This window comes from Bubalus kerabau, chromosome 13 (assembly GCF_029407905.1).
Source record: "Bubalus kerabau isolate K-KA32 ecotype Philippines breed swamp buffalo chromosome 13, PCC_UOA_SB_1v2, whole genome shotgun sequence".
Lineage (NCBI taxonomy): Eukaryota > Metazoa > Chordata > Mammalia > Artiodactyla > Bovidae > Bubalus > Bubalus kerabau.
In genome coordinates, this window is record NC_073636.1 from 7,861,194 (window position 1) to 7,886,846 (window position 25,653).

General features: G+C 42.0%; 1 protein-coding gene across 3 annotated transcripts in view; it reads right to left on the reverse strand.

The window, feature by feature from the left end:
• The window catches only part of SEL1L2 (SEL1L2 adaptor subunit of SYVN1 ubiquitin ligase), a 53,438-nt gene that overhangs the window by 11,596 nt on the left and 16,189 nt on the right, over positions 1–25,653 (reverse strand). Inside the window, exons 3-14 of one of the 3 annotated variants that reach the window (XM_055543440.1) lie at positions 25,094–25,147; positions 24,604–24,663; positions 24,433–24,514; positions 23,089–23,243; positions 22,368–22,424; positions 13,273–13,341; positions 11,796–11,873; positions 6,812–6,874; positions 6,163–6,250; positions 3,749–3,897; positions 2,458–2,623; positions 2,263–2,337 (exon numbers count right to left, since the gene is read on the reverse strand). In XM_055543440.1, the coding sequence (XP_055399415.1) occupies positions 2,263–2,337; positions 2,458–2,623; positions 3,749–3,897; positions 6,163–6,250; positions 6,812–6,874; positions 11,796–11,873; positions 13,273–13,341; positions 22,368–22,424; positions 23,089–23,243; positions 24,433–24,514; positions 24,604–24,663; positions 25,094–25,147 (1,096 nt within the window). The remainder of the gene's footprint in view (positions 1–2,262; positions 2,338–2,457; positions 2,624–3,748; positions 3,898–6,162; positions 6,251–6,811; positions 6,875–11,795; positions 11,874–13,272; positions 13,342–22,367; positions 22,425–23,088; positions 23,244–24,432; positions 24,515–24,603; positions 24,664–25,093; positions 25,148–25,653) is intronic. The other 2 variants (XM_055543442.1, XM_055543441.1) reach the window with 2 other exon arrangements.

Below are 25,653 nucleotides of genomic sequence, written 5' to 3' on the forward strand. Positions count from 1 at the left end.
CTTTTCCCAGATGTTAAGTATTTTACAATCTTAATTCCCAACAAACATGAAAATATTCATGTCGGAGTAGAAAAAATTCACATGACTTTTTAAGATGTGAGACTTCAGTCTTTTGAAGGCTAATTAGGGATGGCCTCTAAGGGGGTCTCTGGGGCCTGTGTTTTCAGTCACCAGGACTATGTTGATTGGAAAGATGAGGGAATGCTCATGCAGGATATCCACTTCAACTGCGGCTAACCCTGATGCACAATCTAGGCTTACTAGGAAAACGGGTAAGTAACCTTGTGTGATATGGTCCATATCATTAAGGGCTATAGGACTCCTTCTAAATTTTTCTCCCCATTTGGCCTAATACAAAGCCTAAAAATTTTTGAAATTAATTCCTTTGGGTTCTGAAGTTCTTTTAACCTTCTGGAATCCTGTACTAAAATGTAAACCACCTTTAGCTTTCTATAAGTAGAAGTAACGTCATGAAATTCTTAAGCTGTCAAAGATATTAGTTGTTAGGGTTTGCTTCCCAGGTACTTCAAAATGTACAGGTAGCTGGGGGCAAGACCTTAGAGACATGATGCCCAGAAGAGGGGCCCAGATGGGCGTGGAGAGGCAAGAGACCCCTTGAGCTCTAAAGAGAAACCTGCTCCATCTCTAATTTTGCCCAAAGCTGCCTTAACCTTTGACCCCAAGATTCCTTCTGCACCATAACCACAAAAGAACAGGATTCTGCACTTTTGAGCTTTACAAGCAGTAAGCAGGACCCCAGAGGTCTCTAAGAATGAAAGGTTGTGAACAAACAGATTCTCCAGAGGATTCAGCTCTACCCTACTCAGGGGACTGACTGGGGGCAGGTGGCAATCCTGACAGGCTCCCAGAGGGTCACTAGACAGGGGGAGGGATTTCCCCTCCAGTTCACCATCTTGATGGTTCAGCAGCCTCATCACACACAGCAGCTCCTGAAGGTAAGCACCACCAGTGACTGAATGGAAGCCTAACTTCCACGACGAGATTTCCTCACCTCGAGGCAGCCACCAGCGGCTACATCTTCAGGGACACTCATGTCTGACCTCTCTTTTGACACATAATTATTTTTAGTGGTCTGACATTTTTATATTGGTGAATTCTGTTTAATATTAATGTCCTCTCGTTTTCAAGGTCTCTTTCCCTTGGTGCAGCTTCTGCAGCATTTTATGGCTTGGGATAAACCTGTATTTGCTACAATTGAGCTGATTTGCCATAGATGAGAGATTGCTGGTGTTGTTTCCCCACTCCAAACAAGGTCTTCATTGAATTTTAGAAAACAAGGGCTTTCCTTTTTTCGGGAATTTCTCACTAAAATCACATGGATGGCTTGCCGCTGCAGCAGCAGCTTAGCTGGATCCGAGGACGCACCTATGGTGGCTTTTTCCTTCTGCCTCATCAACTGAGAATTGTTTTTTTTAGTCCCATTCACTTATTGGAGAAAAGGGATGATCCGACCTTAGCATGAGGTGACTTTAAGAAATTAATTAGAAGTAAAATTGCTCTCTTACTATAAGACAGTTCCTCACATATCCAAATGCCAATAGTGACAGCTTTGCAGAAGCTCTCTGCTTTTAGTAATATGATTTTCGGGGAAGAATGGAACGAGACACAGTGAGGCAAATGGCACCTGCCACTGCTTCCCCACCACCCTGTCTTACCTTCCTCATCACATGTGATCCCTGTAGTGGGGCCTAGGAACTCCAGGAAGGGAAGGGGGTTGGATCTTGCTGATTAATTTTTTTTTTTCTGATGCTACCATACTAATTATTATAATAAAGATCTGAAGTTTGTGGTAATCTTCAAAGTGATATTTTAAAACAAGAATCAAGCAAGTCTTACAGCCATAAGTAATTTTATCTATAAACTCCTTGAAAGATAGATAATGTCTCTGATAAGTTAAAAAAAAAAAAAAAAAAACCTCAGGAAATGAGTGACTGAAGCCAGACCAAGAAAAATGATTTCTTGAGTAACACTGTCAAGTTTCAGACAACTGTTTAGGTGCCATGGAGACAGCGTCATAGGAAAATTCCTGCCATATGCTAAACTGGGGACCTTGAGAATAACAAAAGAAATTTCTGGAAATGACCTCCAACCAAAGACTGACCCTATCATCTGTTTGAAATACCATGTACTAGATATTCTGCACCTTTCTGCCTATGTGCCCAAGAGCTCAGCTGTAGCAAATCAGAGGAATAATAGTGGACAGGGGCCAGGCAGTGCTCATTTTTATCTAAATTCAGATACCTTGAATGGCAGCTCGATTCCATAGGAGAAGTGCCATTGGATACATCTTCTCTTTTTCAAGAATTTTAGCCTTTTCTTTAAAAAAAAAAAAAAAAAAAGAGACATTCCATTAGGAAGGCTTAAGGTGCCTCTGTAGTAAAGTCAAATATGCATATGTATGATTAGGGAATTACAGAGAATTTTAACTTATCTTACTAGATTCCAAAATGAATGCTGAATTGCTTTGAGCTACTTCATACCCCATTTCTGCGAGCAGTGCGTACTGAACAAGAGAAGAATCTATATCACCATTCTTATAAGCAAAGTATGCTGTCAGGAATTTCTCAGCCCAGTGGCCTAGTTCACAGACACCTTTATAAAGCTGTGTTTGGAAAGAAAAATCAAGCAGACTAGTTAGCCAAACGTGTCATTCCATGCAAATGGTAACTGACATCAATCTTTAGTTCCTCCTGGCTGGTCAGGCCAGGATTTTTGGTCTGAAGCATGGCTTTTGAAAATTATTTAGGGTGAGGAGTTCATATCTTTCATAGGCACAAAGATTATAAGTGTGTATTTTATTTGTCTTGAGCTTAAATTTCCTGGGGCTTATTTTAAATTTGCGTAATAAACTTTTCTGACTTGGAGGCTATTTGGCAGGACAAGAATGTATCAACTTCTGGTTTTGTTTTTTTAAGGGCCTTCCTGGGCACTGCCACCCTGTGAGGGCAGCTGATGTGGAAGAGAGAGCGAGGGGAGGACAGCGCCTGAGGCTGCGGGTGGCAGAACGAGGGAGGTGTGCAGAGCGGCGCAGGACGACTGTCAGCCGAGCTGAGCAGCGCTCACGCAACCAAGGAGGCTAGCCATGCATAATTCATTAGGGAGTTGGCAAAGGAGCAAATCTAAAGATAGATTATTAGCTGGCAGCTTTTGAAACGAATTTCGGCTGGGTCAGATTGCAACATGGAGGTATTTGTTCTGGTGCAGGGGAAGTGTTTAATAAATCAATGAAGGACATTAAGATCCTAAAAGCACTCTTTTGAAAAGTGCACCATTATCCCAGGTTAAAAGAATTCACTTTCTCCAGTATCATCCAAATAGTCAAAAAAAACCCTCAGGACCTTGCTTTCCGGGAAGAAGAGGGCTACATTTTCTAGGCTAAATCAAGCCTTTCATTTCCCAAGTTGCAACTCCCAATCCCACTAGAAGTGCCAAGTTGCCCTGGCGATTTGATTGACGACTGAAACAGAGCTCCCTAACTGAATTCTGAGGAGAACTCTGAACTTGATGAAAAGCCAAATGCAACAGAGAGGAAGGATCGTTTCTCTGCCTCCCTTTCCCAGGCTGAGTTACATCACTGCTCTTCCTCTCTGGCAAATGTCAGTATTCACACTGTCAGCTGGAAGAAACAAGATAATATGTATAAAACCAAAGGCATCACAATTTAAGGACAGTATCGCCTCCTCTGTGTGACAAATGAAAAGTACTTCAGAAACAGCTCTTGATTTACCTCCACAGCGGTTCTGCACGATCGCAACACCCCTGTTCCTGTGGCGTACATCTCAGCCAGGTAATAAATGGCTAGGGGCTGCCCACTCTGAGATGCCAAGTAAAAATATTTGAAGGCAAGTTTATAATCCTTCCATACTCCAGAGCCAGCTGAAAAATTAAAATCATTTTGAGCCACCCCCTTATTTACATTATTTTTTTACATTATAATCTATGCATGTAATGGTCATAGTGATTCCTGCTATTTTAAATAGGTTCAGAAGAGTCAGGCAAAGGTCAAGCTACTCCCGATTCACTATTTGGAGGTGGGGGGAGGGGGGTGGGAGTTGAGTTAGATTAGAAGTAAGAGTGTGGAAATGAATGTTCTCTCCCCATTCAGCGAACTAAAGGAGAAGGACTGTCTAGTCTCATGAAAATATCTCCTCAATATGGCACATATTGTTAATGAAGTTAATGGAAAGGAGACCAAGTGGTGGTCTCTGAGGACCAGAAGCCCCTCCATGACGTGTGCTACCATCACCGTCGTCCTTCCATACCAGGGGGCCAGTATAGCTGCTCCCAGATGTAACCGTCGAGTTTGGGGCAGGCAACTCCCAGCTCCAAGGGGCCCAGCTCAGACTCAGCTTATGCTTGGAGCAAGGAGAGGTATTTGGAGCTGATGTGGAGAATCGGCCACTCCCAGAAGCTGGGGTTCTTGTCGGGGTTCTCCCATTACTCCTTTGGCAACTTGGGCACCTTGGGGCACATCCTTTGCAAGAGGAAGGGCTTTCTTCAGGTGGTTCTGAAATTGCCTCCCAGCTCTAACATTTCTTAGCCTTCAGAAGCAGTGCCATGTTGCTCTGCCGGTAGATCATTTGGGTTAGAATCCCAGATCCACTGAGTGTGTGATCATGTGACCTCATGTAAGACTTGTGACCTCAATATGGCTCAGTTTGCTCATCTATAAACTGTGGGATACCCCACAGGATGTGTTGAGAGGACTAAGTGAGTAAAAGCATATCAAGACTTAAACATCAGCCATAACTATTACCCTAATTTTAGAAGCTTGAGGAACCTGATGGATCCTGGGGCTGGGACTTGGAATAAACTAGAAGGACAGGCTACCTCAGGCAACCTTCCAAGATGTACAGAACAGACTCTGAAGCTGGACTATTGTGGACAATGCCAGCTGACCTCTAGGCCAGATCTGGCCTCCTGATGATACATCTGCTCCTGCCCTTGCTCCACCTCTGATGGGATGGACTGAGACAGAATACTCAGATATATCTGGATCTCTTGGTATGTGTCTTTGTTCTCAGATAATGACTGTACCTCTGAGCTCACTAAAGGAACCCTCTCGTTATCTTTCCTCACTTGCCTCTCTCCCCAGATTTACAACCGCACCATTTGTTTCATCATCTCTCCAGTTTTTGAGGATGAGAAATCCCTCCTCTTTATTAAAGCTAGTGAGGCTCCCTGGACCTGATCAGATACTTGCAGATTCGCCACTGGTCAGGTAAGATCAGAAATGCCATCTAAATTTTTCCAGAACCTCTTCATCAATTATCTCATCTCCCCAGTGACACATTAACCACCTCCATTGGTTGACTCTCTTTCATTTTTCTGCAAAAAATTATACTCAGGTCTCTCACCATCTTAAAAACAACTTTCTCTTGATTCTTGGTCTCCCTTATGCTATCATCTCATCTCTCTCCTCCATTTAAAGGAACACTACTTCCGATAATATTTGGGTCCATCTACCTCTTCACCCCGCATGTACTCCTCAGCCCACTGTATCTGGCTTCCCTCTCAACCAGTTCGATGACCTCACAAACATCCTCTTTACTGATAAGTTCCACAGATACTTTGCCCTTTTTATCAAAAAGTGAGAAACAGGCTTTTCACTGAATTTCAGCAGAGTATCATTCATTTACTCTTCCTTGAAATTTCTGCTCCTTGTCCTTAAGATAACCTCCTCCCCACCCCATCCCTCTGACTGTGCATTTTCAGTCTGCCTGTGATGACTCTTTCTTTGCCCATATTTTCAGTATGGTGCCAAGGATCACCAGGTTTCTTATAGTGGCCTACCACTCCTTTCTCTTGCACTCTCTCCCCGTTCCCTTTGGAAGCTTGGCTACTCTTAACTAACACCTATATGGTGATGCCACCCAAATCTTTCTCTCAAGTTTGACCTGTCTTGTGAGTTTAATACTTGCTCAAACTTGGCTTTTTAAGGTGAACTTTCTGGTTGTACCTCATTGCCCCCTCCCCCAGATAGTGTACTTTTCCTTGACTTCTTCAAATTCCTCCTCAAAGTGCTGCCTGATTGTTCTGTCTAAACCATCCACACCAACCCTTGGATTTGTGTTTAAAAAGGAGCAGACTTAATGATGCATTTGTCGTCCTAAGTAAAGCAGCCACATGCATAGAACTTACAGTAGTACATGAAGCCTAGCTGAAACTGTGCATTGGGCCATCCCTTCTCTGCAGCTTTCTGAAAGTACTTAAGCGCTTCTGCATAATTCTGCAAGATAATTACACTTTGTTACTCAAAGGTACATACATAACTCCATGGTAACAATTGCCTTCCACTTTTTTAAAGAGTGTAGCTAGTGCCCTATGTGATTTAAGCTAATTAAAATTGTATCAGAAGTATTACACATTTTATTTCATTATATTAGATTCTACTAAGAAATAATTATCTCATTATCATTGTAAATTATGTCTTTTCCTACACTGACAATAGGTTTTGCTAGATATTGGGGGAAGGTCACTCAAAAAGACGGAAGTAAAACTAAGAAGACAAATTTATCTATCCAAAAAAAAATCCTCTTGGGTTAGATGATTTATAAGGTTACTTAGAATCTATGATTCTAAGATATTAATTAGGGTTGTTATTCTTGTCACAAGCTTACTCTATGTCTCTGGCAAATATTTCACTGGATTATTTTATTTTGTATTATCAGATATGATACCTCGGCAAACCAGGTAATAGAGACTAATTCCTTTAAATTAATCAATGGTCATGAATTTCACCCTAGTCAATTTCTGGAAACATGAAAGATGATAAAACTATTTAACTTACCACAGGAACTCCTTTCCCATAAAAGTAAAGAAGACCGAGCCCATGAAGACCAATTGCATTGCCCTAGAATGGGTTTAAAAATCGAGGTAAAGTCTTAGAAGAATTCATGATAAAGAAAAGTGTTGCAAAATCATTCACAAAATCTGAAACACGCACAATAGGAGGTGAATTAAGGCAGGTTAATGAGGTAGTTGGAACTATTCTGACCCTCTCTACTTTCTCCTTTCACACTTTCATAGCCCCCTTCTGACCGGAAAAGAGAGACATGACAGTCACATTCCTCCAATCTTCTTTTTCTTACCTTTTTTTTTTTTTTTTAAATTAGAGAATGATTGCCTTATGACATGAAATCAATTTCTGCCATACAACAGTGTGAATCAGTTATAAGTATACAAATACCCCTCCCTCTTGAACCTCAGTGCCAATCTTTCGTTCGGCATTTCTTTAGGGATTGCTTTGTGTGACTCCACAACAGGCATCGGGGAGAGGTAGGAGGTGAAAGTCAAAAGTTACTGAGGCAAACCAGACAGCACCTGCCGTGTCTAAAGGCAGCCTGACAGGTCCGTGGGCTCTGACCCACTAGGAGGGACCTCTTAATCGCAGCACGTGTGGTGAGTCCTACAGTGGAAACAGATGGACCGTGCTGTGGGCAGCCCAGAAGAGGGACGCTCAACTGCCTGCGGGACCGAGCGACTGAGTCGTTAGAGGTGGTGACATTTGAGCTGGGTCTTAAAGGCTGTGTGGGAATTTTCAGAAGGGAGAAGTCTATCTAAACACTTGTCACGTGCTTTGGGCAAAGGAGGTTGATGTAAGTGGCCAAATAACATTTTAGAGACTCTGTGGATTTCAATCTAGCCATTGTGGATGGTAAAGCACTGTTGGCTTATTTTTTTTATTCAAATTTTACTGTTTATTAAGTTTATAGTATTTCCTCCGGAACTTAAGTTCTGATAGGAAACTCTCCAAATTTCTTTTTACTGCCTAAACATATTCATTTGTAATTATTTTTAATAATTTAATAATTGAAATGTAGTTATTGCAGATACAGATAGAGAACTCCTCGGTGAGACAGAAGTCGCACATAACTAGAGACAGCACAGTTCAGCAACTATTTCAAGGTGCTAAACTTTGAACCTATCTATATTCAAAGGGCAGCTAGTGTAAGAGTCCTTGAGGACAATCTATGTGCATTTCGAACAGCTGGTATGTGTCTACTGTCCTCTTCTCTCTTCTCCCCTGACTACGTTGACCTGTAGTCCCAAGAGTTTGGGTATAGTCTGCTCTGGGGGTAAAGCCTAGTGTGAGGCATGCAGTAAAGTATTGAATCTATCTCCTTTTAGCTACCCTTGTTTATTTATTTTTTATTTCTTAATATCTTTTTATGTAGACCATTTTCAGAGTCTTTACTAAATTTGTTACAATATTGCTTCTTTTGTTTCGTGTTTTGTGTTTTGGGCTTGGGGCTTGTGAGATCTTAGCTCCCGACCAAGGATTGAACTTGCACCCCCTGCATTGCAAGGAGAAGTCTTACCCACTGGACCACCAGGGAAGTCCCTATCTTCATTTAGATGTTGAGAAAAATGAGAGGGAAGGGAAATGAGAGGAAGGAAAAGGGAAGGAGGCAGAAAGAGAAAGGTTAGAATACTGGGGACAAAGTCCTTTCTATCTTTAAGAGAATCCCTGGGGAGCCAGGGGCTTACTGGATGACTCACCAACCGTTTAAGGCCCAGAGTAATGGGCATGAGTCTGAGCAAACTCCAGGAGACGGTGAAGGACAGGGAAGCCTGGCGCGCTGCAGTCCATGGGGTCACGGGTCACAAAGAGTCAGACACGACTTGGCGACTAATCAACAACAGAACCTGTTTGGAACGTTCAGATCAAGAGCAGCCAGCTCAGATGCCCCCAGAGCCATGTAGGTACTATAAGACATGCGTAAGCCAGGTTACAGGGGAGAAGTGGAGACTGAGGCGAACCAAGAGCAGGTGCACGTCTAAAGGCAGCGGCACCTCCTCTGCTCTGTGGCGGCCCACTGTCCTCACGTGGAAGGGCCACCTCGTGTGCTCAGCTCTTCTCATTTTCCAAGAAAAGCTGGACATCCAGATTTTGATAGGAAATTTCCTAATTTTTAAAACTCCTTCCAAGCCGAAAAAATACATGCGTAGGCAATCCCTCTTCCATGTTAGGGCTCAGTGCTCTTGCAGAGATGAATTGACATGAACTTAGGGAGCAGATGCTCATATAAGGGAAATATTTGAGGAACTCCTATGAGGAACTAAGACCACTGCCCTGCTCTCGGTGGAGAGACATGGCCTTCAGATGGCGGGAGAGAGGGCGCAGGGTAGCAGCAGTGAAGTTCTAGCAGTACACAGAGTGAACGCAGGGCATGTTCAGAAGAGGGAGAGGATGAAGTGTGCCAGGGAGGCAGGGGAGGCTTTGTGGAGGGAGAGAGGACGGAGCTCTGCGCTGGGGATGGGTGTTTAGAATGATTCTGGGAAGGGACAGGGGATGACGAAAGTGTGAAGATGGAGCTGGGCCCGGGGTGTCCACAGTGGTAAGAGACCAGAAGAATATGGTCCAACTTGGGCCCAGCATCACATTGGATAACTGTTCAGGTTTCTGAGTAAGATACAAGAAGTCAGAAAGTCCACAGCTTTGCATCGTGGTACTGATATGACTTGGAAACAACTGTAAAAGCAGCAGTTCAAAAAAAAAAATAAGTAAACAGTAAAAGAAGATTATGGGGCTTCCCTGGTGGCTCAGTGGTGAAGAATCTGCCTGCCAGTGCGGGAGACATGGGTGCTATCCCTGGTGTGGGAAGATCCCATATGCCACAGGGCAACTAAGCCCGTGTGCCGCCTCTACCGAAGCCCGTGTGCCCGAGAGCGCCGGAGCTGGCACTACTGAGCCCGCATGCCACCACTACTGAAGCCCGTGTGCCCGAGAGCGCCGGAGCTGCCACTACTGAGCCCGCATGCCACCTCTACTGAAGCCCGTGTGCCCGAGAGCACCAGAGCTGGCACTACTGAGCCCGCATGCCGCCTCTACTGAAGCCCGTGTGCCCGAGAGCACCAGAGCTGGCACTACTGAGCCCGCATGCCGCCACTACTGAAGCCCGTGCGCCCGAGAGCGCCGGAGCTGGCACTACTGAGCCCACGAACCTCCTCTACTGAAGCCTGTGTGCCCGAGAGCGCAGGAGCTGGCACTACTGAGCCCGCATGCCGCCACTACCGAAGCCCGTGTGCCCGAGAGCCCGTGCTCCACTGTAAGAGGAGCCCCCACAATGAGAAGCTCCTGCACCACAATGACAGAGTAGCCCCTGCTCACTGCAACTAGAGCAAAGCCCGTGCAGCAACGAAGACCCAGCACAGCCAAAAGATGGTAATACTAAATTTTAAAAAAGAGAAGCGTACAAGTGTGCAGGAGTGGGAGACAGAAGCTCTATACTTTGGTAGTGAGCCCAAGGGAGAAATCTAATAAATTGTCCTGGAGATGATAAAGGATTACATGGTCATATTTACCTGATGCCATTCAGAAGAATGACCTTAAATACAGTGTTAGATTTCCTCCATAAAGGAGGGTAGCTCAGGCTTAGGACATGAGTAGCTCAGATCACAACTGGTTACCTAGCCCTGAACAGCTTGGGGGCTGGGTTAATTTACACACTCAGCTCCCTGGCATTGTTCTTTTATGCTGACAGATCAGCACTATTTGCTGTTACGTTACCCCGCCTCTTTTTCGGTCTGCTCTCCTTGTCATCCTAATCTAATGGTACTCTGGATGACTGTCTTGCTGAGCAACAATTCCATATAAATTACAAGGGAGAGCAGCCGACTACCAGCCTTCTCAGTAATTTACACCATAATAGCAGCAGTTCCGAGGTGCTAGTCATTTATAAATAGGCTCCTAAAGCAGCGTGTGGGCTTTTAAAAGGCATGAACAGTTGAAAATATTCTCCATTTGAGCACATCTCTACTGCCAGTGTTGCAGTAAGATGGTGTAAGACAACAAAAGGATTCCTACGCCGCAGGGATAGAAAGTTTATCAAGGCTGCTCTCCAACGTTAGGGTGGTGGGTGTTGCTATGAGGATGTCTTCTATGCACCAAAGGGGTTTAGGGGAGTCTGCTAAATTTCACCTGGCAGATCCAGCCTCACTGAGCTTAGGAACCAAGGCAGGAACTTCAATGGCAGGAGCGATACTCTGCGATTCCTCTATTTCCTCACAGATCCAATCCATTCTGCCTTGGATGTGCTTTGAAATTCACTCTACCTAACGGGCCCCAGACTTAGAAAGATAATAGCTGACACACAGCACGTACTATGCACCAGGCATGGCCTCAAGTATTTTTAATATGAGGCACATGACTGTTGACTCATTAAATCCTGAAAACAGCAATATGAGGCAACTATTCTTATATTCTCATTTTATAGACAGGGAGATTGGGACGTGGAGAGGTTAAGTAACCCGTCTATGGTCACACAGCTAGTCAGCTGAAGGACTGACCTTCAGACCAGGGATTCTGTCTCAAGAGCCGTGCTCTCAGTCATCTCGTCCTAGCTCTTGGACAGCCTTCTGCCTGAGCCAGAGCATTTGAGTAAGGTCAGAGGAGAGAAAACTGGACATTTCTTGGTTATCTTTGTATTCAACTTACTGCAGTTACTGACGGAGTTTTCCCTTCCTCTGCCCTCATCTTATTTGTTTCCTGAGCTAGATGGCCTCACATACCACATGGTGGAGGGGACGCTGAGCTTCTGTCTGGCCTCCAGGTAGGATGCCATCTTCCATTTACCAAGAAGGCGAAGTGGGTCTCTGCCTACCCCAACCTCCTATTTTATTGTCGGTGACACTGTTCTTTACCAGGACCCTACACTCCTCCCAGGCCCACTAATCAGGCATGGGGCTTTAGAGTTAATGCTTTAGCCCCAGCCTGCATGTTAATACAGGCAAATGTTTTCATGTGTCTACAGGATGGGCTGGGTACATACCTTACTAGCTGCCATAGAAAAGTATTTGAAAGCAGTAGCATTGTTTTGTGGTGCTGCAGCATTCCCTTCTAAATACATCTACAAAAAAACACACACACATACAAATACAAAGTAAAAACTAAAGATTTCGAGGGCGATGAAAATGTTTTAGAACAACACCGAGGTGATGATGGCACAACACGTTGAGTGCAGTAAATGCCGCTGAAGCACACACTTTAAAATGGTTAATTTTATGTTTTTTGAATTTCTCCTCATTTTTAATAAAAGGAAAAATTAAGAATACAATCTAGTACACACACTCTAGAGTACCCTCACCTAAGGGTGAGGAAAGAATCCTGTTGGTATTTTTTTTTCATGTTTCCTTGCATCTAAATTTACTGTATGTAGTACTTCTAGAAGCCGGGCACTTGTCCCCATGGTTACTGAAACAGACTGGCTGTGGGAGCCAAGGGCAGTGCACAGGGGAGTGAGTAGTCTTGGAAGGAGAGAAAGTGCCTCTCCAGAGGAACCTTCCACAAAGGCTCCTCCCGTCAGTCAGGGAGGAGCTGGTTCTTTGGTCAGTCTGGAGCTGGTTCTCATTCCAGGAACCGCGGGAGGAGGGACCACACTGGGTGGAGGTCTGTCCCAGGGTTTGATGTACAACTAGATCAGCTCTCCTGTTACACGCCAGGGGTTCGTGGGGAGGGCTCCGAGTTACACTAAGCCAGGAGCCCTGGGCCACCGGTACTTTCAAAGACCGCTTTTGGGGAAGGGATAGCTAGGGAGTTTGGGACTGACGTGTATACACAGCTATACGGATAACCGACAAAGACAGAATGTCTAGCACTTGGAACTCTGCTCAATGTTATGTGGCAGCCTGGATGGGAGGGAGGTTTGGAGGAGAATGGATACATCTGTATATATGGCTGAGTCTCTTTGCTGTCCACCTGAAACTATCACAATATTGTTAATAGCTATGCTGCTGCTGCTGCTGCTAAGTCGCTTCAGTCGTGTCCGACTCTGTGCGACCCCATAGACGGCAGCCCACCAGGCTCCCCCGTCCCTGGGATTCTCCAGGCAAGAACACTGGAGTGGGTTGCCATTTCCTTCTCCAATGCATGAAAGTGAAAAGGGAAAATGAAGTCGCTCAGTCGTGTCCGACTCTTAGCGACCCCATGGACTGCAGCCTACCAGGCTCCTCCAGCCATGGGATTTTCCAGGCAAGAGTACTGGAGTTGGGTGCCATTGCCTTCTCCTGTTAATAGCTATACTCCAATATAAAATTAAAAGTTAAAAAAAGGACTGCTTTTGGTACCCCCGATAAAGACAGGACTTCAAACTGTCACATCAAGAATACCACTGTCAGTTTGTAGCTGAAGGCCCTGCTTAGCTGCTTTCATGAAAAAGGTGGGCAGACACATTACCCTACACTGGTTCAGGTAGCTGGTACTACTAGGTTTTAAGAAATGAAAACTGTTGATCAAAAGGAAGCTTGTACCTTTCCTATAAATGCCATAGCGTTTGCGCTCCCAGCTTTTGCTGCCTTTAAGAAGTAGTATAATGCTTTCTGGAGAGAAAAGGAACAGTATTATTGACAGTCACAAACATTATCCTGTAAAATAGCTTTTGCATTAAATTGTATTTCATTTGACATGCATTAAAAAATATCTGTGAAATGCCTACTTTGTTCAAGGCACTCACTACTCCAAGTGCTATTTCAATCATGAACCTGAAGAGTGGGAGATAAATATATATATATATATATTTCACACATACAGTTTTAGAATGTGAGGGCTTGTTTTTCACATTTGGAAAGGCATCATGGGCATGTTGCTTTGTGGAGGAGAGATAAATCCCAGCTGTAGAACTAAATACTCCATTATTTTTTTAAAACCACACTTGTATGTTGACAGTACGTACTTACTGTGTAAGACAGTTTGTGTAAGTGGCAGAATTGGATATACAGCATCCTAATGTTTATGGTGCAGAAGGAATGAGACCAGACACACCTGGTTGCCTTCTTGGTCCAGGTCTCTCTGCAGAGGTGAACCTCAGACCAATTCTTTCCAAGAAAGTCAAAGGGGGCTGGCAAACTCTTCTGACTCTCTCTGGGTCATAACATTCAACAAAATGCTCAGCCTAAATGCGTGGGAGGTCACCTGTCTCTTGCTGCCTCATTCCTCAGGCCTCCTCCTGACTTTCCCTAAGTTCTCTTCAGAGACTTCATGGAGAATTAAAGAAATAAGTCCCAGGAATGAGAAATGAAGATATACTCCAAAGTGTCTTAGTAGGACACAACTTTCCAAAGCCTTGACTGATTGTAAGGATCTGAAATTGATGGGCAAGGATCTGCCCCTTCCCAAAGAGAAAAGAACGCTTGAGGAAGAAAGGTAGGTAGTTCTTTTATATGTAAGTTTTCTCCAGAAATATTGGCAACTTATTTGAGAACTATACACATTATGTCGACAAGTCGGTCTGCCATGGACATACTACTACTACTACTAAGTCGCTTCAGTCGTGTCCGACTCTGTGCGACCCCATGGACTGCAGCCTACCAGGCTTCTCTATCCATGGAATTCTCCAGGCAAGAACACTGGAGTGGGTTGCCATTTCCTTCTCCAATGCATGAAAGTGAAAAGTGAAAGTGAAGTCGCTCAGTCGTGTCCGACTCTTAGCAACCCCTGGACTGCAGCCCACCAGGCTCCTCCATCCATAGGATTTTCTGGGCAACAGTACTGGAGTGGGGTGCATTGCCTTCTCCGGCCGTGGACATAAAGTAAATACAAAAGCCACCATCCTGGACCTCATCACGTCATGGATCCACTCATCCACCCATCCTTCTCTTCTTCACTTATCTTTTCAAGATCTTGACTGATACCTGCCATACATATGGTAATATGTTAGGTATCACAGGTGATTGATAGATGAACAAAAACCACTGTGCCTACTTTGCTTCTTAGCAGTACTGCTGTGAAAAAGTAGATGTAAATAGCAATGACAGGAAGTAAAAGGTAGAATAAAAGGAACACTAAAAAGAATTAGAGGGGTTTAGAATAACAGAAATTGTACCTAGTTCTTTTAAGTATTTTACAAGCTTTTTCTTCCTTAATCTTCAAAACTGCGCTGTAAGGAAGGTATTACTAATATCTGAGCTATTTAGTGACAGTTGGAGTCAAGAAGCTGATACTGGTTTCCTGCCAGCAGCCTAAATCCAATTCCCATGCACTCGGCACTCTGCCTTCATGGTTTAAAGAACGAGGGCTCAAATGATAAAGGTCACACAAAAGATGGAGGGGATTCACCACACACAGGGCATGAGAGGCTGAGGGAACAACGTGAGCAAAGAACGGAGACGGGTGTGTCCAAAGTGTGTCCAAGAAATAGTAGTTCCTTCAGTATGGCTGAAGTAGAGCATTCAAAAGCTAAGATGTGCTAAAATGTGATGGGACAATATTATTAACTGGCTAAGCACTGTTATTTTATTTGGTTTAGAAATAGAAACCAGTGGAGATTCATGAGCATGAGGGAGTGTTGAAACAAATGCTGCTGAAAATGTCTGGAATAATGTAGGTGTCAGTTGGATAGGAGAAAATTATAGCAATGTATGATTTACTATACCAATTACATATTGGTAAATAAATCAAATATATGATAAAATGTATGATTTAATAATCACATTTATCAAAGAACATCAATATAAAAAATATTTCTTATGAATATCCCAAGACCCAAGTATATCCATCGAGAACCATGATGTGTGCAAGTCACAGTATCTCCAGCCTTGTTCCCTCATTCATGGTCTCCTCCTCTGTGCTCTTGGGCACTCTGTCTTTCCCCATCATAGCATGCATCCATTGATTTAATTGTCTGCTTAATTTTCTGTTTCCCCCAATGTTGAATCCTCTGTACTTAGCACAGTATCTACTGTATATTAGGCAGTCACAAAATGCTTCTGGGATGAATGAATGAGTGAGTGAATGAAAGAATAAATTTGTTAATCTCTAAAACAAAGGGACTGAATTTCAATCTTTATGGTCCCTTCCAGCTCTAAAATTATGATTTTATAAACTCATTTTCAAAGTGCAGTTTTAGAGTTTGGGCTCAAATATTTGGCATTAGAGAGTTACGCTCTGGGAAACTAGATTTGAACTGTTAAAAGAGAATAGCCTATCCCCCAGAAGCAAATAAGAATCCTGGAGTTTTTCCCCATCCTTCAATATAATGAGCCCATAAAGACCAAAAATGGAGGATCTAATTTCTCCTTCCACTTTCCTTGGTCACTTGGCATCTCAGTTCTCTTTAATTTCTCTTTACATTAACCTGCCTTTAATGTTGGGCTTCCCAGGTAGCTCAGTGGTAAAGAATCTGCTTGCCAATGCAGGAGATGCATGTTTGATCCCTGGGTGGAGGAGATCTCCTGGAGAAGGAAATGGCAACCCACTTTAGTGTTCTTGCCTGGAAAATGTCATGGACAGAGGAGCCTGGCAGGCTACAGTCCATAGGGCTGCAAAGAGTCAGACATGACTGAGTGCACATGACTTTAAAGCTACTGTTTCAACTGCATAAGCATTTATTAAACACTCTGTGAAAGGATCATACAAGCTACTTCAATGGCCGTGCATGGGCCAACCTGCATTCTTGCTCTCAGAGTCAAGTATTCATCCCTCCATTCATCTATCCATCTGTTGTGTTCTGCATATTTCTTTCCCCCTAAAGCCATATGTTGAAAACATACTACCCAACATGATGGTATTAGGAAGTGAAGTTTCTGAGAGGTGATTGGCAGAGTCCTCATGAATGGGATTAGTGCCCTTGAAAAAGGCCCCAGAGAGCTAGCTTGACCCTTCTGCCAGGTAGGGATACAAGGAAAAGCCTACAGATTGTAAGACAGCCCTCGCCCAAACATGGTGGCACCCTGATCTCAGACTTCCAGCCTCCAAAACCGTGAGAAAATAAAGTTCCATTGTGTATAAGCTACCAAGTACACAGTATTTTTGTTATAATGGTTCAAACAAAAACCCGACCCACCCATCCGTCTTTCCTTCAAATATTTACTGAGCACCTACCATCATATTTTACTGATTATAAGATGTATACCCCCCATCTCTCATTTTAATCAGGACATTTTTTTACTATCAATGGCACCATATAATTTATATTGGCAATGTTTTCTCTTGCTCAGTAAAACATAACGTATCCTATAACTGATGGTGTCTTAGGATGAAATATAGTGTGTCTTAGGCATTATGCTAAGTGAGGTTTTATTATTTGAATGCACATCTCTCTCTTTTTTTTAAACTGAACATGATAATTTTTCATTGGTTCTAAGAAAATCCCTAGTTTAATCAGTTTGCAACGTTTCCTCTAGAATGAAATGCCAAGAAAATGTATTGTTCTAAAAACATTTGGGAATACTTCTTTTATCTCAGGCTCTGTAAATCACTCTTAAAAGGGATAGCATTAGCTCTTTTATTTTTCATGGATGGCAGAGTGGACAAAGCAGTTGCCTTACATATTTAATATTATTCCTCTGCTGGGTGTAACTTAATTATGCCTTATCCACCTTAATAACATGCACCAAAACACCCAGCTTTTCCTAATCCAATTCATCCTGGGCCCGTATATATTTAGAAATGCAAATAACATTAAAATGTATGTATACAAATTTAAGACAATGTAATCAAGACTTGCATATACAATACTTTCCAATAATTAAGAATCTTGTGGGGAGGAGAAGGTGAATATGTTGCCTATAATGACAAATCATAAGAGAAATTAATTCAATCAAACAATGAGGAGGGTGAAAACGTCAAGCTAGTCGTTTCTAGGTATTTTGATTTTTAATTTGCTGGACAGTGCTGGGACAGGACTGGGAAAGGTCAGTTTTCATTCCAATGCCAGATAAAAGCAGTGCCAAAGAATGTTCAAACTACTGCACAATTGCATTCATCTCACACGCTAGCAAAGTAATGCTCAAAATTCTTCAAGCTAGGCTTCAACAGTACATAAACCAAGATCTTCCAGATGTTCAACCTGGATTTAGAAAAGGCAGAGGAACCAGAGATCAATTGCCAACATCTGCTGGGTCATAGAAAAAGTAAAAGAACTCCAGAAAAACATCTACTTCTGCTTCATTGACTATGCTAAAGCCTTAGACTGTGTAGATCACAACAAACTGTGGAATATTGTTAAAGAGATGGGAATACCAGAACATCTCACTTGCCTCCTGAGAAACTTGTATGTGGGTCAAGAAGAAACAGTTAGAACCAGACACGGAACAACAAACTGGTTCCAAATTGGAAAAAGGAGTAAGTCTCAAGGCTGTATATTGTCACCTTGCTTATTTAATTTATATGCAGAGTACATCATGTGAAATGCTGGGCTGGATGAAGCATAAGCTGGAATCAAGATTGCTGAGAGAAATATCAATAACCTCAGATAAGCAGATGACTACCCTTATGGCAGAAAGCGAAGAGGAACTAAAGAGCCTCTTGAGGAAGTTGAAAGAGGAGAGTGAAAAAGCTGGCTTAAAACCCAATGTTCAAAAAATTAAGATCATGGCATCTGGTCCTATCACTTCATGGCAAACAGATGGGGAAACAATGGAAACAGTGACAGACTTTATTTCTGGGGGCTCCAAAATCACTGCAGATGGTGACTGCAGCCATGAAATTAAAAGACGTTTGCTCCTTGGAAAGAAAGCTATGACCAACCTAGCTGCTAATTCACTTCAGTCGTTTCCGACTCTGTGCGACTCCATAGATGGCAGCCCACCAGGAGAGCACATTAAAAAGCAGAGACATTACTTTTCCAACAAAGGTCCATTTAGTCAAAGCTATGGTTTTTCCAGTGGTCATGTATGGATGTGAGAGTTGGACCATAAAGAAGGGTGAGTGCCATAGGATTGATGCTTTTGAACTATGGTGTTGGAGAAGGTTCTTGAGAGTCCCTTGGACTGCAAGGAGATCCAACCAGTCAATCCTAAAGGAGATCAGTCCTGGGTGTTCATTGGAGGGACTGATGTTGAAGCTGAAACTTCAATACTTTGGCCACCTCATGCGAAGAGCCGACTCATTGGAAAAGACCCTGATGCTGGGAAAGATTGAAGGCAGGGGGAGAAGGGGACGACAGAGGAAGAGATGTTTGGATGGCATCACCAACTTGATAGACATGAGTTTGAGCAAGCTCCAGGAGATGGTGAAGGACAGGGAAGCCTGGTGTGCTGCAGTCCCTGGGGTTGCAGAGTCGGGCATGACGGAGTGACTGAACAACAACAACCAGGCATCACTTATATTTATAAAGAACCTCACAATAATTTTCTGTGGTGGACTAAAACATTAGCATACTCGCTCAAGTGGTGATTCTTAGGCTGAGAAATAACATCTAATTCTTAGGATCCTGTCATTCATTTATTCAGTAAAGTACCTAATGCGTACCAGGTACTAATCTAAGTACAGGACACACATTAGTGAATAAGATGGGTAAGAATTTACATTGCCCTGCAGGAAGACAGTTAACAATCCAAGATCAGTAAAGTACAAGGAATGAGAGGGGCTAGAGAAAAATAAACACAGCATGATAAGATAAGTGATTAAAAAAAAAAAAAAAGGTAGAATTGATCAAGAAAATCCTCTTTGAGGAAGTAGGATTTTAAGGATAAGAAGCTAGCCATGGGGAGATCTTCCCACTCCTCTCTGCATATTTCACACTATTCCAAATTGATTTTGGTTCAGGGCTTCCCTGGTGGCTCAGAGGTTAAAGTATCTGCCCCCAGTGCGGGAGACCTGGGTTTGATCCCTGGGTTGGGAAGATCCCCTGGAGAAGGAAATGGCAACCCACTCCAGTATTCTTTCCTGGTGAATCCCATGGATGGAAGAGCCTGGTGGGCTACAGTCCACGGGGTTGCCAAAGAGTCGGACATGACTGAGTGACTTCACTTCACTGCAAGCTGTGGCAAGTTGCAGAAATAGCCATAATACTTTGCAGGTCTGCCTATTAAAAGAAGTTCTTTTTCCTATTCTTTCAATGCTGGCTGGCCTTGTGACTTACTTTGGCCAAAAGAATATGGCAAAATTGATCCTGTCAGTTCTGACCCTAGGCCTCAGGAGACTTTCACTACTGCATTTGTAAAACATTTGACTGCCATGTAAAAAGCGTGGGCCTGCTGGCTGGAGGATGAGAGCATGTGGAGAGACCAAGTCATCCTAGCTGCCATGGACCAGGCCATCATAAATCAGCCAGCCCTGGTCAAAACTCTGGCAAACTGTAGATGTGTGAACAAGCCCAGCCAAGATCAGAAGAATTACTCAGGGGAACCCAGCCATAACTACTGACCTGCCAAAATCGTGAATTAAATAAACGGTGGTTGTGTTAGGGTACCTACGTTTGGGGGTGGTTTATGATGGCAGCCTAAGCTAACTGATAAGCCAATGAGTCTTGAGGTCTGATGCCTTGATGGGAATCCTTCATCAAAGTTCAGGTTTCTTTAGGCTAAGCAGGAAGGACTAGCTTGTGCTTGCCCTACTGCTGGGATGGTTCTGGAATTAAACCAGTCTTTTTGAGATGTCTGGATGGGAAGAATGGGGCCTAACCTACCAACAGAAAATTAGAAGGAACCTGAGTGATTACATCATTCCTTTTTCTTGCTTTATGAATAAGAAAACTAGATATCAATGACCAGTGTTTTTATAAACTTGTTTTTTGTTTTTGCTCAGGTCAAGAGTAAGTAAGTTTTAACTTGAGTTTAAGTAAGTTTTTATGAAAGGAGCATAGGCTTTGAATACAGAAATACTGAGTTGCACTTTTATTTCTTAACACTCTTACTACCTAGCTATGAGATTTGAAACAATTTACGTCATCTATTCAGCCTCAGCTTCTCATCTGTAAAACAGAGCTAATGAATGTGAATGAGCCCATAGCAGAGCTTGTCTGGGCCATTCAGCTGAGGCCCGACTGCCTAGCTGTTGCTGCTATAGCACCAGACTCTTCTACTGCCAGCCTTGGGACTGCACCTCATTCTCACCTGGGGGCAGCTATAGCTCCCATCTGGTGTTCATGTGGCTGGAGCTGGCTGGAAGTGCTTAGCTTTGTGGGGTTTTATATACTCTACAGATGTTAGTGGGCATTCTGTATAGGTGTGGTTTTGGTGCCTTCACAATCAAATTTTGTCTTTATGGAAAATGGGAACTTCTTCCCAGTTTTGCATCTTGTAGTTAGCAGAAGAAACTCATTACAGGCTGAAATCTGATGTTGGCATAATATTGTGAATCCAGAAGTTCTCATCCAAGAAGCTAAAACCTTAGTTGAAGACCTTCAGTTGAGCTGTCCTGAGATGGATGCATATGTTTATTTCAATTGCTACCCATTTTATCACATTTTATAAAATTAACTTTTGACATTTACCTAATGTGTATGCTGCTGCTGCTGCTGCTAAGTCGCTTCAGTCGCGTCTGACTGTGTGCGACCCATAGACGGCAGCCCACCAGGCTTCCCGTCTCTGGGATTCTCCAGGCAAGAACACTGGAGTGGGTTGCCATTTTCCTTCTCCAATGCATGAAAGTGAAAAATGAAAGTGAAGTCGCTCAGTCGTGTCCGACTCTAGCGAACCCATGGACTGCAGCCTACCAGGCTCCTCTGTCCATGGGATTTTCCAGGCAAGAGTACTGGAGTGGGGTGCCATTGCCTTCTCCGCCTAATGCGTATAGTACCTCATATAAAACACAAACTATAGTACCAGAGAGACATTCATGAAATAACAACGTAAAGTGAAATAGAAAGTAATAACAGTTCAGATTTTTACGTAACTGCTGTAGAAGTAGTTATTTCTATTGTTTAGCCACTAGGCTTGAAGTAGAGCAAATACTCCTTTGAGACGGTGAGTACATGGCTCCTATAAAATGACAAGGGCTACAAAGTCATCTTTTAAGAAGAATCTCAGCTACTTCCCCAGATCTGTGGGGATTTAGGGCCTTAAAACTACAATCAGCGTTGAGAGAAGATCTCGTTCAGGGGCTTTGGCATCTTACTGAGGAGGATCCTGTGTAGGTTAAGTTTATTTGCTTTTTCTCCACCGTATATTTGAATTGTTAATCGTCTAACTTCATTGGGATAAAGTAAGGTTAAGCAAAGCGATTGAAAGGAGCTTTACAAATTTATAAAGAAGCTTAATAATATACCCAATTATGTTGGAAGCAGCCTGTCCTCTGATTTAGCTAAATGGGGTTGAGGCTGGTCCTCAGGCTCCTTGGCAGGAAATTCCCACGTGGACTTGCCACAGCTGGCCTTAGGGGATAGAGCATGTCCTCCTCAGCCAGCCCCAATGCAACTGTGAGTTTGGGTGGGAAGAGGGTGGGTTCAGTGGGACCCCGGAAACTCCCTGCCTCAGCTACTCTTTCACAGGCCTCTACCCCTCTATACTTAGAGGCAGGTAGGAAAAGTGCTTTCTCTAAGAAACTCTGTTCTCCTTCAAAAGCCGGGAAGCAGGTCTGACACAGGAAGCAGTGGTGCGCTTTCCCGGGCAGCTCTTCCACCCACCCTCAGCTTCCCTTACCCCTGTCCTCCCACCCACATGACGCAAGCTTGAGATGGACTTACATAGTAATCTTGATCCAGACCTTTCCTCCCAATTAGATGCAACTGTCCAAGAGATACCTAGAAAAGAGGAGTTTTGGAAAATGATTTTAGCAGTAGTATTCATTTTAACAAGAAAAGGGGAAAAAAATTACCTGATGATTTTACTATAGTACATCGATCCAGTTTGCTGCAGTTAGCGTGTTTTAAAAAAAGAGGCAGGAAACCATTCCTGACTCTGTGTTTTATTGGGTAAATGGTTGACATTGGGTATGCAGCTTCCGCAGGGGCAGGAAGCTGGCCTGATGATGTACAGCAATGCCCAGGCACACTAGTGACCTTAACTTTTGGTTCTCAAACCAAACATAAACTCACATAAACAATGTCCCATTTCGATTCTCATTTCCAAAGACAGGCTGCTTCTGGCTCCTGATAAGAGTTCATTCATATTAAAACCAACATTTATGGTAACTTTTTTCTATAATTACAATCTAGTTTTTTTTTTTAATAAGATTTTTAGGAGTAAGTGCCAAAAAAATGCCACTACTATGGCAACTGGCTCCTTCATAAGCTATAAGAAACTACAAGTTAGGGAACGAAAAAGGAGCAGAACAAAGAGGAGGGGGTTCTCTTCCCTTCCCTATTCAGGATGGGGCGTTGTTGTTAACCCTTCTAGGACTCAGAGAGAACCAAGCCCTTTGTGATTAAAATGTTCTAAAAATTTAAGTTCATCCGTATACATTACTTGTATCTGAACATCTCCTCTTTCTGCCAAAAATTTATAGTATTGATATATGTCCCAATCCAAAATCTCACTGTTAGAACTCAGATTTTCAGGTCTTTCAGTTAGTCTCACTTTTTCCACTGGAATACCTTCACTTTTTTCCAATTTATCAGCAACTGTGAACAGAAACAAGCCAGAGCAATATATAACAGTCATCTTAGAGCAAGCACGATTAGGCTGATTCTCTTTAAACTATGCCGGGATTGGGCCTACTATACAGAAAAGAAATATCCTTAGGGGACAGAAATTTGCTAATTTTGTTTATTTGGTTCTGAGAAAAGTATAAGACACTACCTATTCTTTGTAACCAATATAATCACTGTATCAGTATATGTTAGACCCTACTGAAGACCTCAGCCAGGCAGGCTCAGGAAAGATGATAGATGTCAGAAGAAGGCAACCAACCTTTCCATCACTGACTTTTTCTGGGCATCCTGAAACTACAATATAAGAGTAAGAACTGCTTCTAATTTACTCCTAGGATAGTCTGAAAATAAACTGTAAATATGCTTGAGTAAACCTAACAAAACAGCAGTTTGAAATATATATATATATATATATATATATATCAAATAATTTCAGTTTCATTAAGCACATAAAAACATCTTGATATATAAAGCATCTTAAATTCAAAAGCAGTTTTTTTCTCAGATCCTAATCATGACAAAGATGTAAATTTAGATGTTATTATGATTATAGAAACTAACTAAATGGACTATAGCTTACTCACTTCTTAGACTTTTATTTAATACTCTATTATGTAGTCCAGTTTAGTGATGCTGCATGTGGAAATATTACATGCAACTTTGAAAATTCTAGAAATAATTAACCTCATGCTCAATTTTTTTTGTAGACGAAGGATAGGGTAATAGAGTAATGAACAGAGATTGCTAGTGTATGTATCTTGCACATACATTGTACAATGTATGTACATCCATAGCTTCAGGAATTTTTTAACAAGGCATCCTATACTTGAAATGTTTGAATTATAGAAACTACTTAATATTTATTGATGTTATATTTAAATTCTCAGTTTAAGGAAAGAAGATCACAGGATCAAGTAAAACAGAATTATTTGGAGACATGAGCTAAATAAAAAATAAAAGATGAGTACAATCATTTAGAACTTTATGAAAAGTAACTTAAGAAATCAAAAACTTCACATTGTATGGAAAGAGCTGTATTATAACTGATGTTAAAGCACAGTCTTTAAATACTTTATAAATATTTCAACTAGTATTGATTTATTTTTTAAATTTCTTGGCAAGTCTCTTTATCTTAAAATAAACTATGTGGATTACTCACTATAATCTGCCACTTTCTTGTAATGACTTAGGGCAACTTCACAATTCTGTAGAACATTGATTCCTGACAAATATCTGTACCCCTAAAACACAGGCATATAAATTCTTAATATTCTGACAATACTATATTTATAACACACCTATCTGGGCTCAAGAATATTTAATTACAAACCAAAATCATCTGCGACATCATGCTTCCTCCAGCACTTCCAAAGGTATAATATATCAGTGCCTAAAGTTAAAAAAAAAATTATTTGACATCTAAATTTGAAACTCAAACCCAATCACTGCTTTTTTATTCCTAGCCCAGCAATGAACCTTAAACTACTCCCACATAAATCCCAAATTTCATTCTCTTCCTCTTTAAATATGGCTGCCATTCACTGAGGGCTTACTGAGTTCTGAAGTTTGTGAAAAGGGGATTGTACATGATATTTCATTAAAACATCACGAAATCCCTATGGAGTAGATATTATCTGAAACTTTTTATTATGGAACATTAGGAAGCTATGGTACTCAGGCCCTAACCTTCTCTAACTATTGAGCTGTGCTCTTACCCACCACTCTAGAGTGAGCTCTTCACTCAAAGAGTAGACTCTCTATTCAGTGTCCCTTTAAAAAAAATCATATTTTGTTCCAAAAAAAAAATAGAATGACTTTACCTTAGCTTGATTGTATTCCATTCCTATTCCATAAGAAGACAAAAATCCTAAGGCCTAAAGCCCAAAAGAAAAAGAAAAATTCAATAAATCCATTTATTTTACAGTTATTACCAACATTAGTAAGGGCTATTTTAAATGTCTGCTCTATAATTACTTGTGTTAACTTATTTCTTATAGTATAGCAAGTTGCATTATTATACTTTTGCTAAGGCGGCATGAATTTAGAAAAGGTCACAATAATGGAAGCTTTGTATAATATATGTGGAAATAAGCTAATACTTACTGAACTTTAGAATAATTATAGTGATAAAATAATATGAACCAATGCTCTGTATGTGTCTGCCTTTTTAGAAATGTAAAGACATTTTTCTCCAATATGTTAAAATTTGAATTGAATATTTTTCTTCATATTTTAAAAATAAAATGTGATGGATAGAAAAAGTTTGAACAGGAAAAAGTATATTGAATAAAAGGTCAAAGTCTGAACACAGATCAAGATGGTGGAATACGAAGCCCCAGGTCTTGTTCCTCCGATGGAGCCAAAATATACGTGCAAAAAG